General features: G+C 47.8%; 1 protein-coding gene across 1 annotated transcript in view; it reads left to right on the top strand.

Annotated features, from left to right (window-relative positions):
• The first annotated feature begins 7,368 nt into the window (after window positions 1-7,368).
• CREG2 (cellular repressor of E1A stimulated genes 2) overlaps window positions 7,369-21,899 on the top strand; it is an 80,238-nt gene continuing 65,707 nt past the window's right edge. Inside the window, exon 1 of the mRNA XM_073550641.1 lies at window positions 7,369-7,836. Within this exon, the coding sequence (XP_073406742.1) occupies window positions 7,402-7,836 (435 nt within the window). The 5' untranslated portion in view covers window positions 7,369-7,401. The remainder of the gene's footprint in view (window positions 7,837-21,899) is intronic.

Raw genomic sequence — 21,899 nt, 5'->3', positions numbered from 1 at the left:
CGTTCCACAAAGCCCAGCAGGTGTCCACAACTATTCCAGACAGGGTGGAAATTCCTAGCCGGTACTGAAAATGGAGCGATGATAAGCTCTCTCCGGTAGCCAGGAATCTGCAAAACAGAGAAAGAAAAAAAATGAAGAACTATAATATGATGGGGTTTAGCTAAACAGATAAAGGCAAAAACAATTAATACAAGGCAGAACAATGATAATTATGACAGGCGTTTGTATTGAAATATTACGTACCTTAATGTGACCAGGAGACGTTCCTCAGCAGGAATCGCTCTATAGAGCTGGGTGTCCTGTCTCCTGATGGCTCCTTGGACACGACCAAGCAAATCCCGTAAGGTCTCGTGAGACCAGGGCCAGACTGGGACAAAAAAGCAGCCCTGCCACACAAACCCACCAGCCCACAAACTATAACACTCCTCACCCTGATCAGTAAATTTTGCTTTACTTTGTCATGCCCCTCACTCTCCTAAAAGGAGATATTTGAAGAGCCACATGTGAATGACGCCACAGTGCGTATGATCGACCACAGCTGCATTTACATGGTGCTCTACAGAGCTCCGATTTTCAGGATCATGGGGGTCGCAGCAGTCCGATCTCCAGGAATTGGAAAGTTATCCCCTATCCAGAGGAGAGGGGGATTACTTGGGATAATCCGTTTAAACCGCTTTTCCAATATTTTATTTTTATTTGGCCATAGTAATATTGAAAATACTAAACCAATATTGACCCTTGCAAATTCCAAGGTCGCTTCTTCGACAACAGGACAGGAGAAGTGGTACTGTGCAGTGCATACAGGGTTCGCTCCAGGTTTTTGTGGGCCCCGGGTGAAAGTCTCAGTGGCCCCTTTAACACGTACCATAATTCATAATGCACAGATACAGCAGAGAAATATAGGTATACAATAAAGATTTCACTTCTTACATTACATGAGTGATAACTATTGTACATTCTACAAAAGGTCATAAATCAGACAGTATAGTCCTCTATACAATATTATGGGCACCATATTGGGCTTTATACAGAAATAACATGCCCCATATATTGCTCCAGACAGAATAATGAGCCCCATATATTGCTCCATACAGCATAATGAGTCCCATATATTGCTCGGTACAGAATAACATGCCCCATATATTGCTCCATAGAGTATAATGAACCCCATATATTGCTCCATACAGTATTATGGATATCACATAGTGCTGCATATAGTATAATGAGCCCCACATATTGTTCCTTACAGAATAATAAGCCCCATATTATGCTCCACATAGTATTATGGGTACCACATAGTGCTCCGTACAGTATAATGAGCCCCATATATTGCTCCATACAGTATAATGAGCCCCATATATTTCTCCATACAGTATGAGCCCCATATATTGCTCCATACAGCATAATGAGCACCATGTGTTGCTCTATACAGTATAATGAGCCCCATATAATGCTCCGTACAGAATAATAAGCCCCATATAATGCTCCACACAGTATTATGGGTACCACATAGTACTCCATACAGTATAATGAGCCTCATATAATGCTCCAAACAGAATAATGAGTCCCATATAATGCTCCACACAGTATTATGGGTACCACATACTGCTCCATACAATATAATGAGCCCCATATATTGCTCCCTACAGAATAATGAGTCCCATATAATGCTCCATACAGAATAATGAGCCCCATATAATGCTCCAAACAGTATAATGAGCCCCATATAATGCTAAAAACAGTATAATGCACCCCATATAATACTCCATACAGTATAATGAGCCCCATACCTTGCTCCATACAGAATGGGCCCCATATAATGCTCCATACAGAATGGGCCCCATATAATGCTCCATACAGAATATGATGGGTCCCATATAATGTTCCAAACAGTACATGATGGGCCCTATATATTGATCCAAACTCCAAACAGAATGGGCCCTATATAATGTTCCATATATGATGGACCCCATATAAGGCTCCATATATAATGGGCCCCATATGATGCTCCATATATAATGGGCCCCATATGATTCTCCAGTATATACCATAATGGGCCCCATGTGATGCTCCAGTATATAATGGGCCCCATGTTATGCTTCAGTATAATGGGCCCCATATGATGCTCCTCAAAATATGGTGGTGCCCGGATGAGGGTAACTAATCCTTAATCAATATAAAAAAATTAATCCAGGACTCAAAGGATCAATGCTGATAATGAATATTTTTATTTTATTTCAGAGGGCATAATCCAAAAAAACCCCATGACGTTTGGGTCTATTCATTGACCTTCATCAGACGGTTTAAGATTAAAGCCCAAAGAAGAGAGGAATCATAGGAGAATCATGAGGAGACAATCTGGTGCAGAAGCGCTGTGCTGTAACGGGTGGGAGCCAGTGAAAATGCACATTTTCACTGGTTACCACCCGTTACAGCACAGCACTTCTGCACCAGATTGTCTCCTATGACATACTCATGATTCTCCTATGATTTCTTTCTTCTTATGGGCTTTAATCTTAAACCGTCTGATGAAGGTCAATGAATAGACCGAAACGTCATGTTTTTTTGGATTATGCCCTCTGAAATAAAATAAAAATATTCATTATCAGCATTGATCCTTTGAGTGCCAGATTAATTTTTTTATTTTTTTTTATATAATGGGCCCCATATGATGCTCCAGTACTTCATATAATGGGCCCAATATTATGCTTCAGTATAATGGGCCCCATATTATGCTCCATATGATGCTTCAGTATATATTGGGCCCCATATGATGCTCCATATGATGCTCTAGTATATGATGGACCTCATATATAGCTCAAAACATTAAAAAAATGAAATCCTCCGCTCTCCTCGCTGGCCGCTGCTCTTCTCCGGACTCTTCAATGTCGACGTCTTCCAGCTCTCTGCACTGTGACTGTTCAAGCAGAGGGAGCAAAGAAGTGATGTCACTGCACCCTCTGACTGGAAACAGCACAGTAAGCAGACGTCACAGCAGAGGAGCGGGAAGAGATAAGTATTGCAAGTGCCGGGGCCCTGAGCAAGCGGGGAGGGGTGGACTCTTTATTAGCCCATGTGGCAACATTTCAGTTCCACAGCAGAGAAAGGTTATGTTATGGATGTGAAACGTTGCCACATGGGCTAATAAGGAGTCTGCCACTTTTTTCACAATTTATCGGAGTGATACATTATACACTATATTAAGACAGCATTATACTATATTATGTTGCATGCATCATATAGGTGAGTGCTGTATATACATTATATAGGTGATACTGTGACTGGGGTATATAGTCGCAGTATCACCTATGTAAAATATATACAGCAGTATCACCCATATATTGTATTTATAAGGCCGGTTTCACACTAGCGTGTGTAATGTGAGAAACTCGCACGAGTCTCTCGCATCAACACCCGGCGCTGCCGCTGGCACTCAGGACCGGAGCTGCGGCTGCATAGAAATGCAGGCAGCGCCGGGTGTTGATATAAGAGACTAGTGCGAGTTTCTCACATCACACACACTAGTGTGACCCCGGCCTAAGTCACAGTATCCTCTATATAATGTATATAGAATGCTGTATATACATTATATAGGTGATATTGTGATTACACAGATTTAGCAGCCAATATCACCTATATATTGTATACACAGCAGTCTATATACAATATACAGGTGATAGTGCAAGTGCTGTACATACACAAAGATTCCATATTGAGACTCACCCAGGTATGGACATGGGGGGAGGATGAACAGCTGAGGTGCGTCCATCGTCGGGCATGCAGAGGAGCGGGTCCCTGGGTGAGTAGATCAGGAAACAAAAAAAGGCATAGCCGTGGAGGCATATAGATCACAGGGTGGGGTTCATAGATCGCTGGGGGGACACAGAGATCATTGTGGGGTGGCACAACGATCACAGGGGGGAAGTACAGAGATCACAGGGGGGCACATAGCTGGGGGCCACAGAGATCACTAGGGGGTGGCACGAAGATCACAGGAGGGCACATAGCTGGAGGGCACAGAGATCACAGGGGGCACAGAGATCACATGGGAGCACAAATATCACATGGGAGCAAAAATATCACAGCGGGGTACATAGCAGGGGGGCACAGATTACAGGTGGGCATATAATTGGGGGGCCCAGATCTTGGGGGCATTTAGCTGGGGGCAAAGATCATAGGGGGCATATAGTTGGGGGGGCACAGATCACAGGGGGCATATAGCTGGAGGCACAGATCACAGGAGGGCATATAATTGGCGGGCACAGATCACGGGGGCACTTAGCTGGGGGCACAGATCACAGGGGGGCATATAGCTGGGGGGGCAAAAATCACAGGTGGCATACACAGCTGTGGCCAAAAGTATTGACACCCCTGCAATTCTGTCAGATAATACTCAGTTTCTTCCTGAAAATGATTGCAAATACAAATTCTTTGGTATTATTATCTTCATTTTATTTGTCTCAAATGAACAAACACAAAAGAGAATGAAGCAAAAAGCAAAACATTGATCATTTCACACAAAACTCCAAAAATGGGCCAGACAAAAGTATTGGCACCCTCAGCCTAATACTTGGTTGCACAACCTTTAGCCAAAATAACTGCGACCAACCGCTTCCGGTAACTATCAATGAGTTTCTTACAATGCTCTGCTGGAATTTTAGACCATTCTTCTTTGGCAAACTGCTCCAGGTCCCTGATATTTGAAGGGTGCTTTCTCCAAACTGCCATTTTTAGATCTCTCCACAGGTGTTCTATGGGATTCAGGTCTGGACTCATTGCTGGCCACCTTAGAAGTCTCCAGTGCTTTCTCTCAAACAATTTTCTAGTGCTTTTTGAAGTGTGTTTTGGGTCATTGTCCTGCTGGAAGACCCATGACCTCTGAGGGAGACCCAGCTTTCTCACACTGGGCCCTACATTATGCTGCAAAATTTGTTGGTAGTCTTCTGACTTCATAATGCCATGCACACGGTCAAGCAGTCCAGTGCCAGAGGCAGCAAAGCAGCCCCAAAACATCAGGGAACCTCCACCATGTTTGACTGTAGGGACCATGTTCTTTTCTTTGAATGCCTCTTTTTTTCTCCTGTAAACTCTATGATGATGCCTTTACCCAAAAAGGGTAATCTCATCTGACCAGGGTGTCTCATCTGACCAGAGAACATTCTTCCAAAACGTTTTAGGCTTTTTCAGGTAAGTTTTGGCAAACTCCAGCCTGGCTTTTTTATGTCTCGAGGTAAGAAGTGAGGTCTTCCTGGGTCTCCTACCATACAGTCCCTTTTCACTCAGATGCTGACGGATAGTACGGGTTGACACTGTTGTACCCTCGGACTGCAGGGCAGCTTGAACCTGTTTGGATGTTAGTCAAGGTTCTTTATCCAACATCCGCACAATCTTGCGTTGAAATCTCTTGTCAATTTTTCTTTTCCGTCCACATCTAGGGAGGTTAGTCACAGTGCCATGGGCTTTAAACTTCTTGATGACACTGCGCACGGTAGACACAGGAACATTCAGGTCTTTGGAGATGGACTTGTAGCCTTGAGATTGCTCATGCTTCCTCACAATTTGGTTTCTCTCAGACAGTTCTTTGGTCTTCTTTCCTTTCTCCATGCTCAATGTGGTACACACAAGGACACAGGACAGAGGTTGAGTCAACTTTAATCCATGTCAACTGGCTGCAAGTGTGATTTAGTTATTGCCAACACCTGTTAGGTGCCACAGGTAAGTTACAGGTGCTGTTAATTACACAAATTAGAGAAGCATCACATGATTTTTTGAACAGTGCCAATACTTTTGTCCACCCTCTTTTTTATGTTTGTTGTGGAATTATATCCAATTTGGCTTTAGGACAATTCTTTTTGTGTTTTTTCATTTAAGACAAATGAAATGAAGATAAGAATACCAAAGAATTTGTGTTTGCAATCATTTTCAGGAAAAAAACTGAGTATTATCTGACAGAATTGCAGGGGTGTCAATACTTTTGGCCACAACTGTAGCTGGGATGCACAGATCACAGGAGGGCATATAGTTGGGGGGCACAGATCACAGGGGTGCATATAGTTTGGGGGCACAGATCACAGGGGTGCATATAGTTGGGGGGCACAGATCACAGGTGTGCATATAGTTGGGGGGCACAGATCACAGGGGGCACAGAGATTATATTGGGCCATATAGCTGGGGGGCACATAGCTGGGGGCACAGAAATTACCTGCAGACAGGAACTAAGCTTCTATTCCAGGACAGGAGACCGGGAAAGCATTAGGCACTAACACCGCCCACCTCGGCACTAACTCCGCCCACCCCAATGACATCATCATTCCTGTGCAGGCAGCGTTCTGTAATGAATGCTGCGTGCACTTGGGGGTTAAACGGCCGGCAGCTGGCAGGGCTGCCACTGGAGGATTGCGGGGACCTGCCTGCAGGCCGCATGTGGCCCGTGGCCGGAGGTTCCCCACCCTTTTTAAAGGGGCGGCGGCCCATTTAGCCTCCAGCCCACCGGGCATGTGCCCGACTGGGCAGATTAGCAATCCGGGCCTGCTTGAGAGATCCTGGTATATTCCACAAATTTTTCCAGGTTGGCATTGAGTTCGCTGTATAGGGTGTGATAGGCTCCTGGACTTCAATAATGGGGTGTCTCCAATAATGCCGACGCCGTCTTCTCCGTCTTTCTCTGTTTCTTTGTTGCTCACAAGCAAACGCAAAGGCAAGAAACATCTTTATATCCAAATCTAGGTTGAAATAAAAGCTCTCCATGCGAAGAGCCGCAGGATACAGGAGCAAAATCTGAAGATTTCAGCTGTCCAAGGGTCTATATAAAGATATCCCATAAGACAGACCCACTGTTGTCCCATTGGTGGTGTCTGTTCATCTAGATTTGTCTCCTGGAAAATTTTTCACCTTTTGCACAAAAAGCGCCAAAGCATTCAAACGCAGCGTTTTTTTACCGCATGCGTAAGCTGATGCTTATAAAAAACACTGCGTTTGCACACGGTTTTTCGTTCGTTTGAGGTTGCGGAAGTTACTCTGCAGATTCAACCGCAAATGTGAAACTAACCTAACACGTGCACCCCACAGTTTTTCTGATACATTGTATTTGTTTACTTTTAGTGTGTTACGTTTGTCAAGATTTTTTGGAATTATTAAGAAAGAATTATACATTTTTGTCTATGCATAGTTTAAGATATTTAAGCCTTTTTTTTCTTTAGCATATTTAATTGACTATTAATTTTGTTTGGAGAAGTGAAAAATATAAAAGTGAAAAGGATATCTGCAAAAAAAAGTGTTCAGCAAGACATAGGCCAGAATTAAAATCTGGCCAGTAGATGGTGCTCACAGACTTGCAGGAGAAAACGGTTCCTTGGCTTGGCAAGACGAATGTAGACTCCAGCATCATTCGCCAGGCGCAAAATGTCTGAGTCCAGCTTCTATTGTGCATTTTACATGCTTTGGCTGGTGGCATGCTTACTGTATTATTCTCACGGCTATGTGATTGTAAATTCAGTTTCATGGTCAGTCACCAATGAGGTGGAAGAAGAATTGGACAGCTCATCCACCGAAGATGCTTTACCAGCACTATTGGAAGACACAATCAGCATGTGGAAGCAGAGCTACCCAGCTTCAGCTTACAAAGAGGAGAGGGAGATGAAATCCAGGCCAGGGCCTGATATGACCAAACAGATGATCTCACCATCCAGGATGTTCTCCTACAAGAGGGAGAGCAGTACTGTCACAGAGAGCCCTTCTTCTCTAGCTGCCCTCCAGAACAGACTGCTCACAAATGCCAGAATATTAGCCCACAAAAGCAAATGGGGGACCCTAGCAACGCTTTCCACCCAGGAGACTGTAAGTGCTTTGTGTCTGCAATGTGCAGTTGCATTCATACATCCCTTGATCAGAGTTCATCGTCTTGGTCTACTTCTGCTGTACATTTATGTCTTTTGTATTACAGGCTCTACAAAAATTAGCTGCCAGAAAGATGCATATATGAAGCAACCGTTCTTAAATGTTAGACATGTATCATGCTCCATCATATGTTTATACATTCATTACGAGGTTGTTTCACCTTTACGTTTTATTTGCAAAAAACATGATAGTTGCACAAAACATGAGTAGTCTGAAGGCGATGTAAAGAACATGCTACTTATACAGCAGATTATTTGTAACACTGGTGAAAACATCTATGTTAGGCGGGGGTCACACATGCGAGAAACTTGCACGAGTCTCTCGAATGAACACCTGGCACTGCCGCTGACACTCAGGACCGGAGTGTGCGGCTGCATGTATTTCTATGCAGCCACACACTCCGGTCCGAATGCCGGCGGCAGTGCCTGGTGTTCATGCGAGAGACTCGTGCAAGTTTCTCGCATGTGTGACCCTGGACTAAGGGTTCAAACGCATTTACATATAAAAAATGCTCTGATGTTCATCCCAAAAAGGTTGATGAGTGTCCTGCGTATGTCATTCTGTATATCATGCAAGAGTGCAATTTTTTTCTCGCCTAGCATCTTTATTTCATGCGCATGCCATCCGTATGCGCTGCATTTTTAACATAATCTTTTACATGCTATAATACTCTATGTAAATTAAAGCTAGTTGTCATAAATAGTAAAGCAATTACATATATAAAAATATAGATAGATAGATAGATAGATAGATAATAGAAAGATATTAGATAAATAATAGATAATTAGATATTATATAGCTATATAGTAAGATAGATAATACAGTCAAGGCCAAAAGTGTTGGCCCTCTTGTAATTGTTTCAGAAAATGAACTTTGTTTCAAACATGTGATAAAAAGGGGAGAAGATGACTCAGTCTTTACATTGTGTATCTGTGTGTGCCATGCTAAGCATGGAGAACAGAAAGAGGAAAAGGGAACTGTTTGAGGACTTGAGAACCAAAATTGTTGAAAAATGTCAACAATATCAAGATTACAATCCCATAACCAGAGATCACTTTTTCTTTGTCCAAAAAGTTTACAACCCATGGCAATTCAAGATATCCATCAGGCTTATGATGCATCAGTGTTAGCGCATCTAACCATCGACATTTGAATTAAATGAAATGTTATGGCAGGAGACCCAGAAGGACCCCACTGCTGACAAAAAGACATAAAAAGCTTGACTGCAGTTTGCCAAAAGCCCAAATACTTCTGGGAAAGTATCTTGTGTACAGATGAGACCAAGAAAGAGCTTTTTGGTAAAGCACATCATTTTACTATTTACCAAAAACAGAATGAGGCATAGAAAGAGAACACAGTACCCACAGTCAAATATGATGGAGTTTCAAAGATGTTTTGGGGTCATTTTGCAGCCTGTGGCACTGGGTGCCTTGACTGTGAAATCTGAACATTACCAAAGGATTATGGATCGCAATGTAGTGACCAATGTCAGAAAGCTGGCTTTGCGTCCCAGGTCATGGGTCTTCCAGCAGAACAATAACCCCAAACATAGTTCAAGAAGCACCCAGAAGTGCAGGGAAACAAAGCACTGGAGAGATCTGAAGTAGCCAGCAATGAGTACGGATGTCATGGAACACTTTTGGAGAGGATTTCAAAATTACTGTTGGGAGAAGGCACTCTTCAAATATGAGAGACTGGGAACAGTTTGCATAAGAAGAGTGGTCCAACCTTTCAGTTGAGAGGTGTAAGAAGTAGAGATGAGCGACTTTGCCTTTCTTAGGGTCGAGTTGGGTTTCATGAAACCCGACTTTCGCAAAAGTCGGGTCGAACAGCTGGAGGCTGTTTCAGCAATCTAAGCCAAAAACAGTTCCTGTTGTTCCGGCTTTAAAAGCAGTCTACCTACTCCCAGAAAAGGGAGCATTACAGGCCTTCCAGAGCTACACCATGATGCAGGCTCAACACCTCCTGCCTTAGCTGCTATTGTGTTTTTGGCACTACCAGCACATGCATCACCACCACCTTCAGTACCAGGTGGCCCCCCATGCCCACATCCACTTCCACCATACTTCCTCATATTTTGGAAAATTGACCCAAAATACCAGCAGATATATGGTACTGTATCAGAAGCGTACAGCTCTATACAGTCTAGGGATAACAGTAAATCTCTGTATATATTTCATGAGTCATACACAGACGCTCACAGGCTCAGTATGGATTACCCAAAAAAATAAAAAGTTGAAAAAGGGTACAGTATCACCAGATACAAGGTATATATAGTGTTAGGAACGGCGGAACGCACTAAATAAAAATAATAATGAAGTGCGTTCGCCACTCGGGGTCCACCGTGCAGTAGGTGATATAACCGCTGCTAAGTGGTGGCAGGAGCAATATGGCAGAAATGCGCACAGGGGTAAACTTCACCCAGGTTCGCAGAGCAATCTCAGTTAACTCACAGAGATGCCAAAAAGTACAAACACAAATGACTGAGCCTGTTGTAGTCAGAGTACTCAGTAAAAAATGCACAGACGGTATACGGTCGCAGGAGTAGCCCAAGACAGCGGCACTACGTCCGTCTAGACCTACCGTGTGCGTGGCGTTGCAACTGTGAACGCAAAGGAGGCTGCTACTGCAGCGCGGCGTGGACACTGCCGCTAAACGACAAAGGCAAGGCGCAAGCACAATGTCGGACGCTAGCAGCAGTGGATGTTGCAGCAGAGGAGCGCTGGCGCTGATTCTAACTCAGTCCCTATCCACATGCGTAATATCAGAGGGAAGGGTTTTCAAATGAGTCAGTCACCAGAATCATGCATCCGTCATCACACAGCAGCAAGTAAGTCTATACTAGCGCATGGCGGAACAGCCATGCGCGCCTTTTATAGCAGCCGGGACCTTCTGCACGCTTCCAGATCTCTGAGATGGACCAATGAGAACTGGAGCGGGACCTGAGCACATGACTCCCGATCTCCAATGGAAGATCGTCCCATGAGCATGCCCAGTAAGAGGACAGAAGGACTTAGCCTCAGGAGAGATTTGCTGCAAGGCAATCTCCTCTGCAATCTCCTCTGCAGTGGAAAAATAGGAGGAGAGTGCAGAATGTGAGGATCTGGATCCCTGCTGAGTAAACGCTGAAATCCGACTCCTAACATATAGTATAGTGTAAACATTCTGAATCTCCGTATACATTTCAGGAGGCAGACACAAACGCTGTTAGGCCCAGTATGGATTACACAAGAATATGAAAAGCTGTAAATGGGTAATGTAACACAAGCGTAGAGCTGTATACAGTGTTGGGGTAATCTTAAAGCTCCAAATATATTTCCGGAGTAACAGACAGACGTTCACAGGCTCATTATGGATTACACCAGAATCTAAATAGCAAAAACGGTTACTGTATCAGAAGCGTACAGCTGTATACAGTGTTGGCCAAATTTTAAATATCGGTAAATATTTTCAGAGTCACCCTCAGACGCTTACTCAGTCTGGGTTTGACCATAACTAAAAATGTTGTAAAAAAGGTACTGGATAACAAGATAGCAAGTATATATATTATAGGGTACAATTGAAATCTCCGTATACATAGTCCCGTAGTCACTCTCAGATGCTTACTCAATATGGATTTGACCGTAATACTAAATTACTAAATGTTGAACAAATGTACCGTATAACAAGATACAAGCTGTATCAAGTATAGGGTAAAAATTGGTATCTCCGATTCACCGTTTATATAGAAGGCGTAAACCACACACGCTCACTCACTATGGATGATACCGTAATGAAAAATTTTGAACAAAGGTACTGTATCAGTCTAGGGGTAATTGTAAATTTCCGTCTATACTTCCAGAGTCAGACACAGACACTCACAGGCTCACTATGTATTACACCAGAATTTAAAAAATAGAAAAAGGGAAAGGTATTCGAAGCGTACAACAGTGTTGTGGTACTTTTAAATCTTCATATATATTTCAATCTCAGTAAGCCAGTCCAGACTCTCTGCTACTGGAAACTACATGGATACAAGTACAGACGGAAAGTCGAGTGTTAGCAGAAATTTGGGAATTACTCATCGCGGGAAAACCTCCCGGTAGATGTTGCAGAGGCGATGCAGACCCTCAATTACTGTGTCTGTGGAGACAGCGAAAACGGTTCTTTGTGAAGAAAGGATTGCTTTATCACAGTAGCGTGGATCACATCACCGTTACTCGTGTCCATCAAATTGTGATCACAGGGAGAGATGTAGACATGGTCCTCACTGCTTATCATGATGTGTCTGGTCATTTTGGAGTGCAAAAGACAGAAGCCACAGGCCGTAGGCGATTCTATTGGATTGGCATGAGAGGAGACATTGAAAAATGGTGGCAGGAATGTCATACGTCTGTGACTATCACTACTGTTAAAGGTAATCATAAAGCACCACTGCATCCGCTTGTAAGTTGACGTCCATTACAAATGGTAGCCATTGATCATCTGAAGGTAGAGGCCAATAGGACAGGCCATAGCTACATCTTAACCATCGTCGATCAATACAACAAATTTCTAGTGGCCGTCTCTGTGAAGGATTTAACTGCCCAGACTACACAGCGGTGGAGCAGGGAGAGGTAAGTATTGCAACTTGCAAGTGCTGTGGCCATGACCAAGCAGGGGGACACACTAGTGGGCGATGGTACTGGCACAGGGCCCCTCATAGTACGCTGGTGTGTCTGACGGCGAGTGGGGCCCCCCCATCAGAGACACTGTATTGTACTATGAGGGGCCCTGTGCCAGTGCCATCGGCCATCAGTGGGCCCATCCACCTGTTCAGAGCAACGGCACTTGCCCGGGTGCACCAGGTGTTGATGCCAGCCCTTGGGGGGGAGTGGGCAGCCCAGTTAGGGAGGTTTAAAAAATGGCATATGTTGATGTGTAGGCTGGAATGGCGGAATTGGCGGAATTGGGCAAGTCCGAGGAAGAGGAGGACCAAAGCGAGTGTGACGACTCCTGGAGTGGACCCTCTGGGTCGTGACACCAACCCTCCCAGGGCGAGCTGACCTAGTGAAGACCACCCCCTATACAGGGAGTGTCAGGGGCAAGCCCCAGGGGGTGAGGCACCACGACTGCTGGCACCAGGCGGCCGGCTCACAGGAGACACGAGTGGGTGAGAGTGTCTGCAGGAACGTGTAAAGTGTGGACACGGGAACACGTGGTATACAGAGAACTTCGTTCGTCCGGGTGTGAGTGAAGCAGGAAGCGTGCAAGGAGCACGTCAGAGCACTGAGTCAGGCAGCAGGTGTGCCAGGAGGTGTAACAGAGAAAGAGACTAAGTACAGGATCAGAGTGTGTGCCCGGAGGCACAACTGAGTATAAGACAGAGCACGGAATCAGAGTGTGTGCCAGGAGGCACGACTGAGTATAAGACAGAGTACAGGGTAAGAGCGTGTGCCAGGAGGCACAACCGAGTATGAGACAGAGTACAGTGTCAGAGCATGTGCCAGGAGGCACAACCGAGTACGAGACAGAACACAGGGTCAGAGCGTGTGCCAGGAGGCACAACCAAGTACAAAGCAGAGTGCAGATTCAGAGCGTGTGCCAAGAGGCACAACAGAGTGCAAGGCAGAGGACCTGAGTACAGCGCACAGCCAGGCAGGGACACGGCAGACCAAGCCAGGAAGCACAGCAATAATCAGGCACCTCCCCTAGGGGGAGGTCGTCTGATATAGCACATGACTACTACTGGTTCCGGGTCAGGAACTAGCCAGAAAGCACATGACCACTACAGGTTCCGGGTCAGGTCCTCCATTACCATAGAGAGGACCGAGCCCTATACAGCACTGACAGGAGCACGCAAGCGCAAACGTGACAAGTAGGAGGAGGCCCGGGGACGAGAGCTGCGCGTGCGCACCCTACAGGACCCCCGGAGTGACCGCAGCTCCGGAAGAGATGACGTCGGGACCGAGGTCCCGCCCCCAGGTGAGCACGGCGTGACAGTACCCCCCCTTTACGCCCCCTCTTTCTAAAACTGGAGAGGAACTTAGACAAAATCTGGGGTGCGTGGATATTCTCCCTGGGTTCCCATGACCTCTCCTCGGGGCCAAAACCCTTCCAATCGACCAGGAACATGGTTCTCCCTCTTACCTTCTTCATGGCCAAAATGTCATTCACCTCAAACTCATCCCCCAAGCCAACAGGCTGGGGTGTGTGGCCTGGAGAAGGATGAAATCGGTTAAGAACCACAGGTTTTAGGAGAGACACATGGAAGGAATTGGGAATACGGAGTGAAGGAGGCAGCTTCAATTTGTAAGCAACATCATTAATCCGCCTGAGGACCTCAAAAGGACCAATGTAACGGGGACCCAGTTTGTAAGATGGTACCTTAAGGCGGACGTATTTGGTGGAGAGCCACACCTTGTCACCAGGGAGAAATGGAGGAACGTCCAGGCGCCTCTTGTCAGCGTGTAATTTCATTCTGTCCCGTGCTTTCTCGAGAGCGGTTTTGGTCTCCTGCCATACCCTGGAGAACTCCACAGACTGAGAATCGGCAGCAGGTACCCCCGAGACAGGAAGTACCGGTAGAGGCACATTGAGATGCTGTCCAAAGACGATGAAGAAAGGAGACTTGGTAGACGATTCACTGGAGTGATTATTGTAGGCGAACTCAGCCCAAGGAAGTAGGCCGACCCAGTCATTCTGATGAGCATTAGAAAAATGCCGGAGATAGGATGTAAGGATCTGGTTGGTACGTTCCACCTGCCCATTGGTTTGGGGGTGATAGGCGGAAGAGAAATCCAATGACACTTTCATGAGTCCGCATAGAGCTCTCCAGAACCGGGAGGTGAATTGGACCCCTCTATCCGACACGATGTGCTGGGGGAAGCCGTGAATCCTGAAGATATGGGAAATGAAGATCTTCGCCAAGTCAGGAGCAGAGGGTAGTCCGGGAAGAGGAATGAAGTGAGCCATCTTTGAAAATCGGTCTACAACCACCAAGACCACAGTACAACCGGAATAACAAGGCAGATCAGTAATGAAATCCATGGCTATGTGCTGCCATGGAGCCGACGGAATGGGAAGCGGGAACAGAAGACCGGAGGGTGGTTGTCTGGGTATCTTGTTCTGGGCACAGGACGGGCAAGATGCTACAAAGTCTTTAACATCCTGGGAGAGTGAAGGCCACCAATAATGGCGAGAGATTAAGTCCAAAGTCTTTTTGACACCAACGTGGCCGGCAATCTTGGACGAATGTCCCCAATTTAGCACTCGTTTTCGGTTATTCTCAGCCACAAAGGTTCTTCCCGGAGGTAACGTGGTTAACTTGACAGGAGCCACAGTAATTACTTTGGATAAATCAATGATATGAGAGGGTTCTTCCTCTGCATCAGACGACAGGAATGATCTTGACAACGCATCCGCTCTAACGTTCTTATCGCCGGGCCGAAAATGTAGCTCAAAGTCAAAGCGGGCGAAGAATAGGGACCACCTGGCTTGCCGAGGATTGAGCCTCTGTGCGGACTGGATGTACGCCAGGTTCTTATGGTCTGTGAAGATCTTGAATGGATGTATGGCACCCTCCAGTAAGTACCTCCACTCCTCCAAGGCCAACTTAATGGCCAATAGCTCTTTGTCGCCAATGGAGTAGTTCTGCTCAGTGGAGGAAAATACTTTAGAAAAGAAGCCACAGGTGACAAAACGTCCAGAAGAGGATTTCTGCAGAAGGACTGCGCCAGCCCCAGTAGAGGATGCGTCTACCTCGAGAGTGAAAGGTCTACTAACCTCAGGTCGGTGAAGCGCCGGAGCAGCGGCGAAGGCTTGTTTCAACGACTGGAAGGCCTCTTCAGCCTCAGAGGGCCAAGCCTTTGGGTTAGCTCCCTTGCAGATAAGGGACGAGATGGGGCGAACCAACGAGGAAAAATGAGGAACGAACTGTCGGTAGTAGTTCGCAAAACCAAGGAAGCGTTGGATTGCCTTCACCCCATGGGGCTGTGGCCAATCGAGGACGGCGGACACTTTTGCCGGATCCATGCATAGACCTGATTCTGAGATAATGTACCCCAAGAATGGCAGGGACGTTTGCTCGAAGGCACATTTCTCGAGCTTGGCATAAAGGCGGTTCTCCCTCAGGCGCTGGAGGACTTGACGCACGTTCTTTCTGTGGGCGGAGAGGTCTGGAGAAAAAACGAGGATGTCATCCAGATAGACTACCACGCAAGAGTACAGCATATCCCGGAAGACGTCATTCACGAACTCCTGGAAAACCGCTGGGGCATTGCAGAGGCCGAAGGGCATGACCAAGTACTCGTAGTGACCGTCTCTGGTGTTAAAGGCGGTCTTCCACTCATCCCCGGAACGAATGCGGATCAAGTTGTAGGCCCCACGAAGATCCAGTTTGGTGAAAATTCGAGCTCCTCTAAGTCGGTCAAAGAGCTCCGGGATCAATGGCAATGGGTACTTGTTCTTGACCGTGATATTGTTCAGGCCTCGGTAGTCTATGCAAGGACAGAGGGAGCCGTCCTTCTTTTTTACAAAGAAAAATCCCGCTCCCGCGGGCGAGGAGGACTTACGGATGAAACCTCTAGCAAGGTTCTCCTGGATATAGTCAGACATAGCTTGGGTCTCAGCAGGGGATAGCGGGTATATCCTACCCCTGGGTGGCGTAGAACCAGGAATGAGGTCAATCGGACAGTCATATGGCCGATGGGGGGGCAGAGTCTCGGCCTCCTTCTTGTCGAAAACATCTGCAAAGGACCAGTAAGCCGACGGCAGACCTGTAGGTGCCGGGGATGGACCGGCAGAGTTCATCAGACGGACGGGCAACAGGCACTTCTCCTGACAGAACGGTCCCCACCGGAGTATCTCGCCCGACCGCCAGTCCAGGGTTGGCTCATGAGTCCGTAGCCAAGGGAGGCCTAGAAGAAGTGCGTGAGACATGGTGGACAAGACGAGGAAGGAGATCTTCTCCAGGTGCAGGGCTCCGATCTGCAGCTCGATCTCTTCGGTGGCCTGGGTAACGGACTCCAGCACGGACGTACCATTGATCGAAACAATCGACCGAGGAGTCTCCAGGGATCTGACAGGAATCCGGTATTTTTTAACCGCCTCGAGTGTGATAAAATTCCCCTCTGCGCCAGAATCCAGGAAAGCCTCCTCAGAATAACGCTTGGCACCGAGATTCAATAATACGGACACGAGCAGGGGAGGAGAGGAATCACGTACACCTAGGGAGGCCTCTCCTATCAACCCTAGGCGGAGAAGTTTCCCGGCTTCTTGGAGCAGGAACGGAGGAGGTGAGAGGAGCTCCTCTCTCTGGCTAATTCACGGGCACGTTCCTGAAACCGCAGGTCGATGCGTGTCGCCAGTGAGATCAGATCCTCTAAAGAGGTGGGAGTATCCCGACCTGCCAGTACGTCTTTGATCCGACTGGACAGGCCACGCCAAAAGATCCCTACGAGAGCCTCGTTGTTCCAACCGAGTTCGGAGGCCAAGGTACGAAAACGGATGGCATACTGTCCGACCGGTAGCGTACCCTGATGGAGGTTAAAGAGGGACTCGGTGATAGAGGCCAGCCGACCCGGCTCGTCGAACACCTTGCGGAAGGTGTCCAAAAAGGTGGAAAGCCGAGAGACGAGTGGGTCATTGCGCTCCCAGAGGGGGTTCACCCATGCTAATGCCTCCCCCTCTAAGTGTGAAACAATAAAGGCAATTTGGGCGCGCTCAGTGGGATAGTGCTGCGGCAAAAGCTCAAAATGTAACCGGCATTGGTTCAGAAATCCTCGACAAAACTTAGGGTCCCCGCTATATCGGGGTGGCTTGCCGAGGCGCGGCATAGGGTGCGGGGCCGAGGACTGGGCAGAAACGGATTGTATGGCCGACAAACGAGACTCCATGGATTTCAAAAAGACCATAATCCTGGTCTGACTCTCCCGTAGGAACACCAGTTCCTTTTGGATGGAGGTGGTGGCACCAGCGGGGTCCATGGCCTGATTATACTGTGACGACTCCTGGAGTGGACCCTCTGGGTCGTGACACCAACCCTCCCAGGGCGAGCTGACCTAGTGAAGACCACCCCCTATACAGGGAGTGTCAGGGGCAAGCCCCAGGGGGTGAGGCACCACGACTGCTGGCACCAGGCGGCCGGCTCACAGGAGACACGAGTGGGTGAGAGTGTCTGCAGGAACGTGTAAAGTGTGGACACGGGAACACGTGGTATACAGAGAACTTCGTTCGTCCGGGTGTGAGTGAAGCAGGAAGCGTGCAAGGAGCACGTCAGAGCACTGAGTCAGGCAGCAGGTGTGCCAGGAGGTGTAACAGAGAAAGAGACTAAGTACAGGATCAGAGTGTGTGCCCGGAGGCACAACTGAGTATAAGACAGAGCACGGAATCAGAGTGTGTGCCAGGAGGCACGACTGAGTATAAGACAGAGTACAGGGTAAGAGCGTGTGCCAGGAGGCACAACCGAGTATGAGACAGAGTACAGTGTCAGAGCATGTGCCAGGAGGCACAACCGAGTACGAGACAGAACACAGGGTCAGAGCGTGTGCCAGGAGGCACAACCAAGTACAAAGCAGAGTGCAGATTCAGAGCGTGTGCCAAGAGGCACAACAGAGTGCAAGGCAGAGGACCTGAGTACAGCGCACAGCCAGGCAGGGACACGGCAGACCAAGCCAGGAAGCACAGCAATAATCAGGCACCTCCCCTAGGGGGAGGTCGTCTGATATAGCACATGACTACTACTGGTTCCGGGTCAGGAACTAGCCAGAAAGCACATGACCACTACAGGTTCCGGGTCAGGTCCTCCATTACCATAGAGAGGACCGAGCCCTATACAGCACTGACAGGAGCACGCAAGCGCAAACGTGACAAGTAGGAGGAGGCCCGGGGACGAGAGCTGCGCGTGCGCACCCTACAGGACCCCCGGAGTGACCGCAGCTCCGGAAGAGATGACGTCGGGACCGAGGTCCCGCCCCCAGGTGAGCACGGCGTGACAGCGAGGCAGTTTTCTGGCAACCTATGTGTCATCAGGGGAAGGTGGGACAAAATCCTTTGAAACCCATGCATGGTTCAGTTTAATGAAGGTTAGATCATCAACATTTTGGGTCGACAGACGGGTCCTTTTTTCTGTCAGGATTGATCCAGCAGCACTGAAGACTCTTTCAGATAACACACTAGCAGCAGGGAAAGCGAGCTCCTGTAAGGCATAGTGTGCCAATTCAGGCCAGGTGTCCAGTTTAGAGGCCCAATAGTCAAAGGGGAATGACCTGTGAGGGAGAACATCGATATGGGAGGAGAAGTAGTTTGTAACCATAGTTGACAACTGCTGTCTCCTGTCACTTGTAATCGATGCAGTATTAGCAGTCGTGTGAGCGGTACTTGAGAAATCATTCCACAACATGGTCATTAAACACCTGACTCCAATGCCACTTCGGCTGTGTGCACCACGAACACCTCTTCCATTGTGCCCACTACGGCTCGTGGGAGAACCAGCACCGCTGCTGTGTGCTGGGAAAGCCTCAAATAAACGGTTTACTAGAGTTGCTTGTTTCTTAGCTAATATTATCTCTAGGTTTTCCTGTGGCATGATGTTGTGTAATTTGCCTTTGTAGCTTGGATCGAGGATGCTGGTCAGCCAGTAGTAGTCATCCTTCATCATTTTGGCAATGCGGGGGTCCCTTTTTAGGATCCGCAAGGCATAATCGCACATGTGGGCCAATGTTCCAGGTGTCAATAATGCACTGCCACTGCTGGTTGGAGGAGCACTTTCTGGCAAATCCACATCCCTACAGTCACGCACAAACACTGTACCTGACCTTGGAACGCCAACATTTTCTCTTGCCCCCTGAGAAGCATCCTCCTGCCCAAAATAATCATCCCCTCCTCCTCCTCCTCCTCCTCTTCTTCCTCCACCTCATCCAGGACAGTTCCTTGACCAGACAATGGCTGACTGTCAGCAAGGCTTCCCTCCTCCTCCTTTTCCTTCTCCGCTGCAGACGCCAGATCCTTAATGTGCCTCAAACTTTGCATGAGCAGACGCATAAGTGGGATGCTCATGCTTATGATGGCGTCGTCTGCACTTACCAGCCGTGTGCATTCCTCAAAACACTGAATGACTTTAGAGGTCTTTCAGCTTTGACCACTGCACACCCGACAATTCGATGTCTTCCCTCAAACTGCCTGAACGTGTATCCTCCCACAAATGCATTACAGCCTGCCTCTATTCGCACAGCCTCTCAACCATGTGCAGGGTGGAGTTCCACCTTGTTGCAACGTCTATGATTAGGCGGTGCTTGGGGAGGTGGAGCAATCGCTGCAGCTTCTGCATACGAGTGGAGTGGACATTTGAGCAACGGATGTGCGAGCACAGTCTTCGCTCCTTATGGAGCAGGGATATTAACTCTGGATAATTATTAAGGAAGCGCTGCACCACCAGGTTCAAAGTGTGAGCCAGGCAAGGTATGTGTGTGAGTTTTGCATGGCCTATGGCTGCCACAAAATTAAGGCCGTTATCACTGACTACCTTGCCTGGCTCAAGATGTAGAGTGCCCAGCCATGACTCAGTTTGTTGCTGCAAGTAGTTGGCCAGTACCTCCGTGGTGTGTCTGTTGTCGCCCAAAGACATCATCTTTAACACAGCCTGCTGACGCTTACCACTAGCTGTTCGATAGTGGGAGACCTCGTGTGCAACACTGCCAGCTGCGGATGGAGTGCTCGTGTGACTGCGCTCTGTGGACGAGCTTTCGCTTATGGAGGAGGAGGAGGACGGTCGAAAGCCTACAGCCAACTGTTTCCTATACCGTGGGCTAGGCAGCACTGTTCCACCGCCGCTGTCCCCTGTGGAGCCTGCATCCACCACATTAACCCAGTGCTCAGTGATGGACACGTAACAGCCCTGGCCATGCCTACTGGACCATGCATCTGTTGTGAGGTGCACCTTTCCACTCACTGATTGCTTGAGTGCATGGACAATGCGGTCTTTCACATGCAGGTGGAAGGCTGGGATGGCTTTTCGAGAAAAGAAGTGCCGACTGGGTAGGTCATAGCGTGGGACTGCGTAGGCCATGAGCTCGTGGAAAGCTTCGCTTTCAACCAAACCATAGGGCATCATCTCTAATGAGAGTAGTTTGGCAATGCAGGCGTTCAAACAGTGTGCGCGGATGAGAGGATGAGTACTTTCTTGTCCTACTCAGAGTGTCTCGTAGGGTGAGCTGGACTGGAGAGCTGTATACGGGGGAAGTAGTGGTGGATCGGACAGAGTGAGAGGGGGTTGGTGATGGTATTGGTGGTGATGGCCTAGATTCAGTGATGTGTTGCAAAACCATTGTGATTCCCTGAGTGCTTTGGCCTTGCGATGACACCTCAACATTTAGTGCTGGTGGTGTGCTTAACGGTGGCGGTGGTCTTACAGTGGGGGAAGCGATGGAGCGTTTCTAACTACCTTCAGTCGGAGCAGGTGCACATGTGCTACCTGAGGTTTTGTAGTCCATCCACGCTTGCAAGTGCATGTTGATAAAATGTCTAAGCATGCAACTGGTATTCAAATTTCTGAGTTGTTTACCTCGGCTAAAGGTCCTTCCGCACTTCTTACAGGTAACCTTTGCCTCACCAGTAGGATTTTGGACAAAGAAGTGCCACACTGCACTCTTCCTACTATGGTATACATTTTCTGGCCTTGCACGGTGTGCTAAGTTGACCGTCTGGCCAAGCTGTCCTGCAACTCTTTTAGTTTTTGGTCCACGTTTTTGGACAGCTACGGGCCTGCCAGATAACCGCTGCTGCGATGTCAATGCCTGCTGCGGATCCTTCTCCTTATCTGAACTATTGCCAGCGCCACCCTCCTCCCCCATTGGATGCCAATCCGGGTCAAGAACTGGGTCATCCATCTCCTCCTCTTCAAAGTCATCTGCACCTTCCTGGTGGTATAGAATGCGGGAAGGGGCACCTGAGTTTCATCAGGGTCAGATTCTGGCTCAGTAGACTGCGAGGGCAATGTAGTGCTCTGGGTCAGTGTACCAGCAGAATCATCTAGCAGTGGCTGTGCA

Source organism: Dendrobates tinctorius, unplaced genomic scaffold (genome assembly GCF_039654945.1).
Source record: "Dendrobates tinctorius isolate UK_male_01 unplaced genomic scaffold, ASM3965494v1 ptg000166l, whole genome shotgun sequence".
In the NCBI taxonomy this organism is placed as follows: domain Eukaryota; kingdom Metazoa; phylum Chordata; class Amphibia; order Anura; family Dendrobatidae; genus Dendrobates; species Dendrobates tinctorius.
The sequence above is the reverse complement of the archived record's forward strand: the minus strand, read 5'-3'. Positions and strand labels throughout refer to the sequence as shown.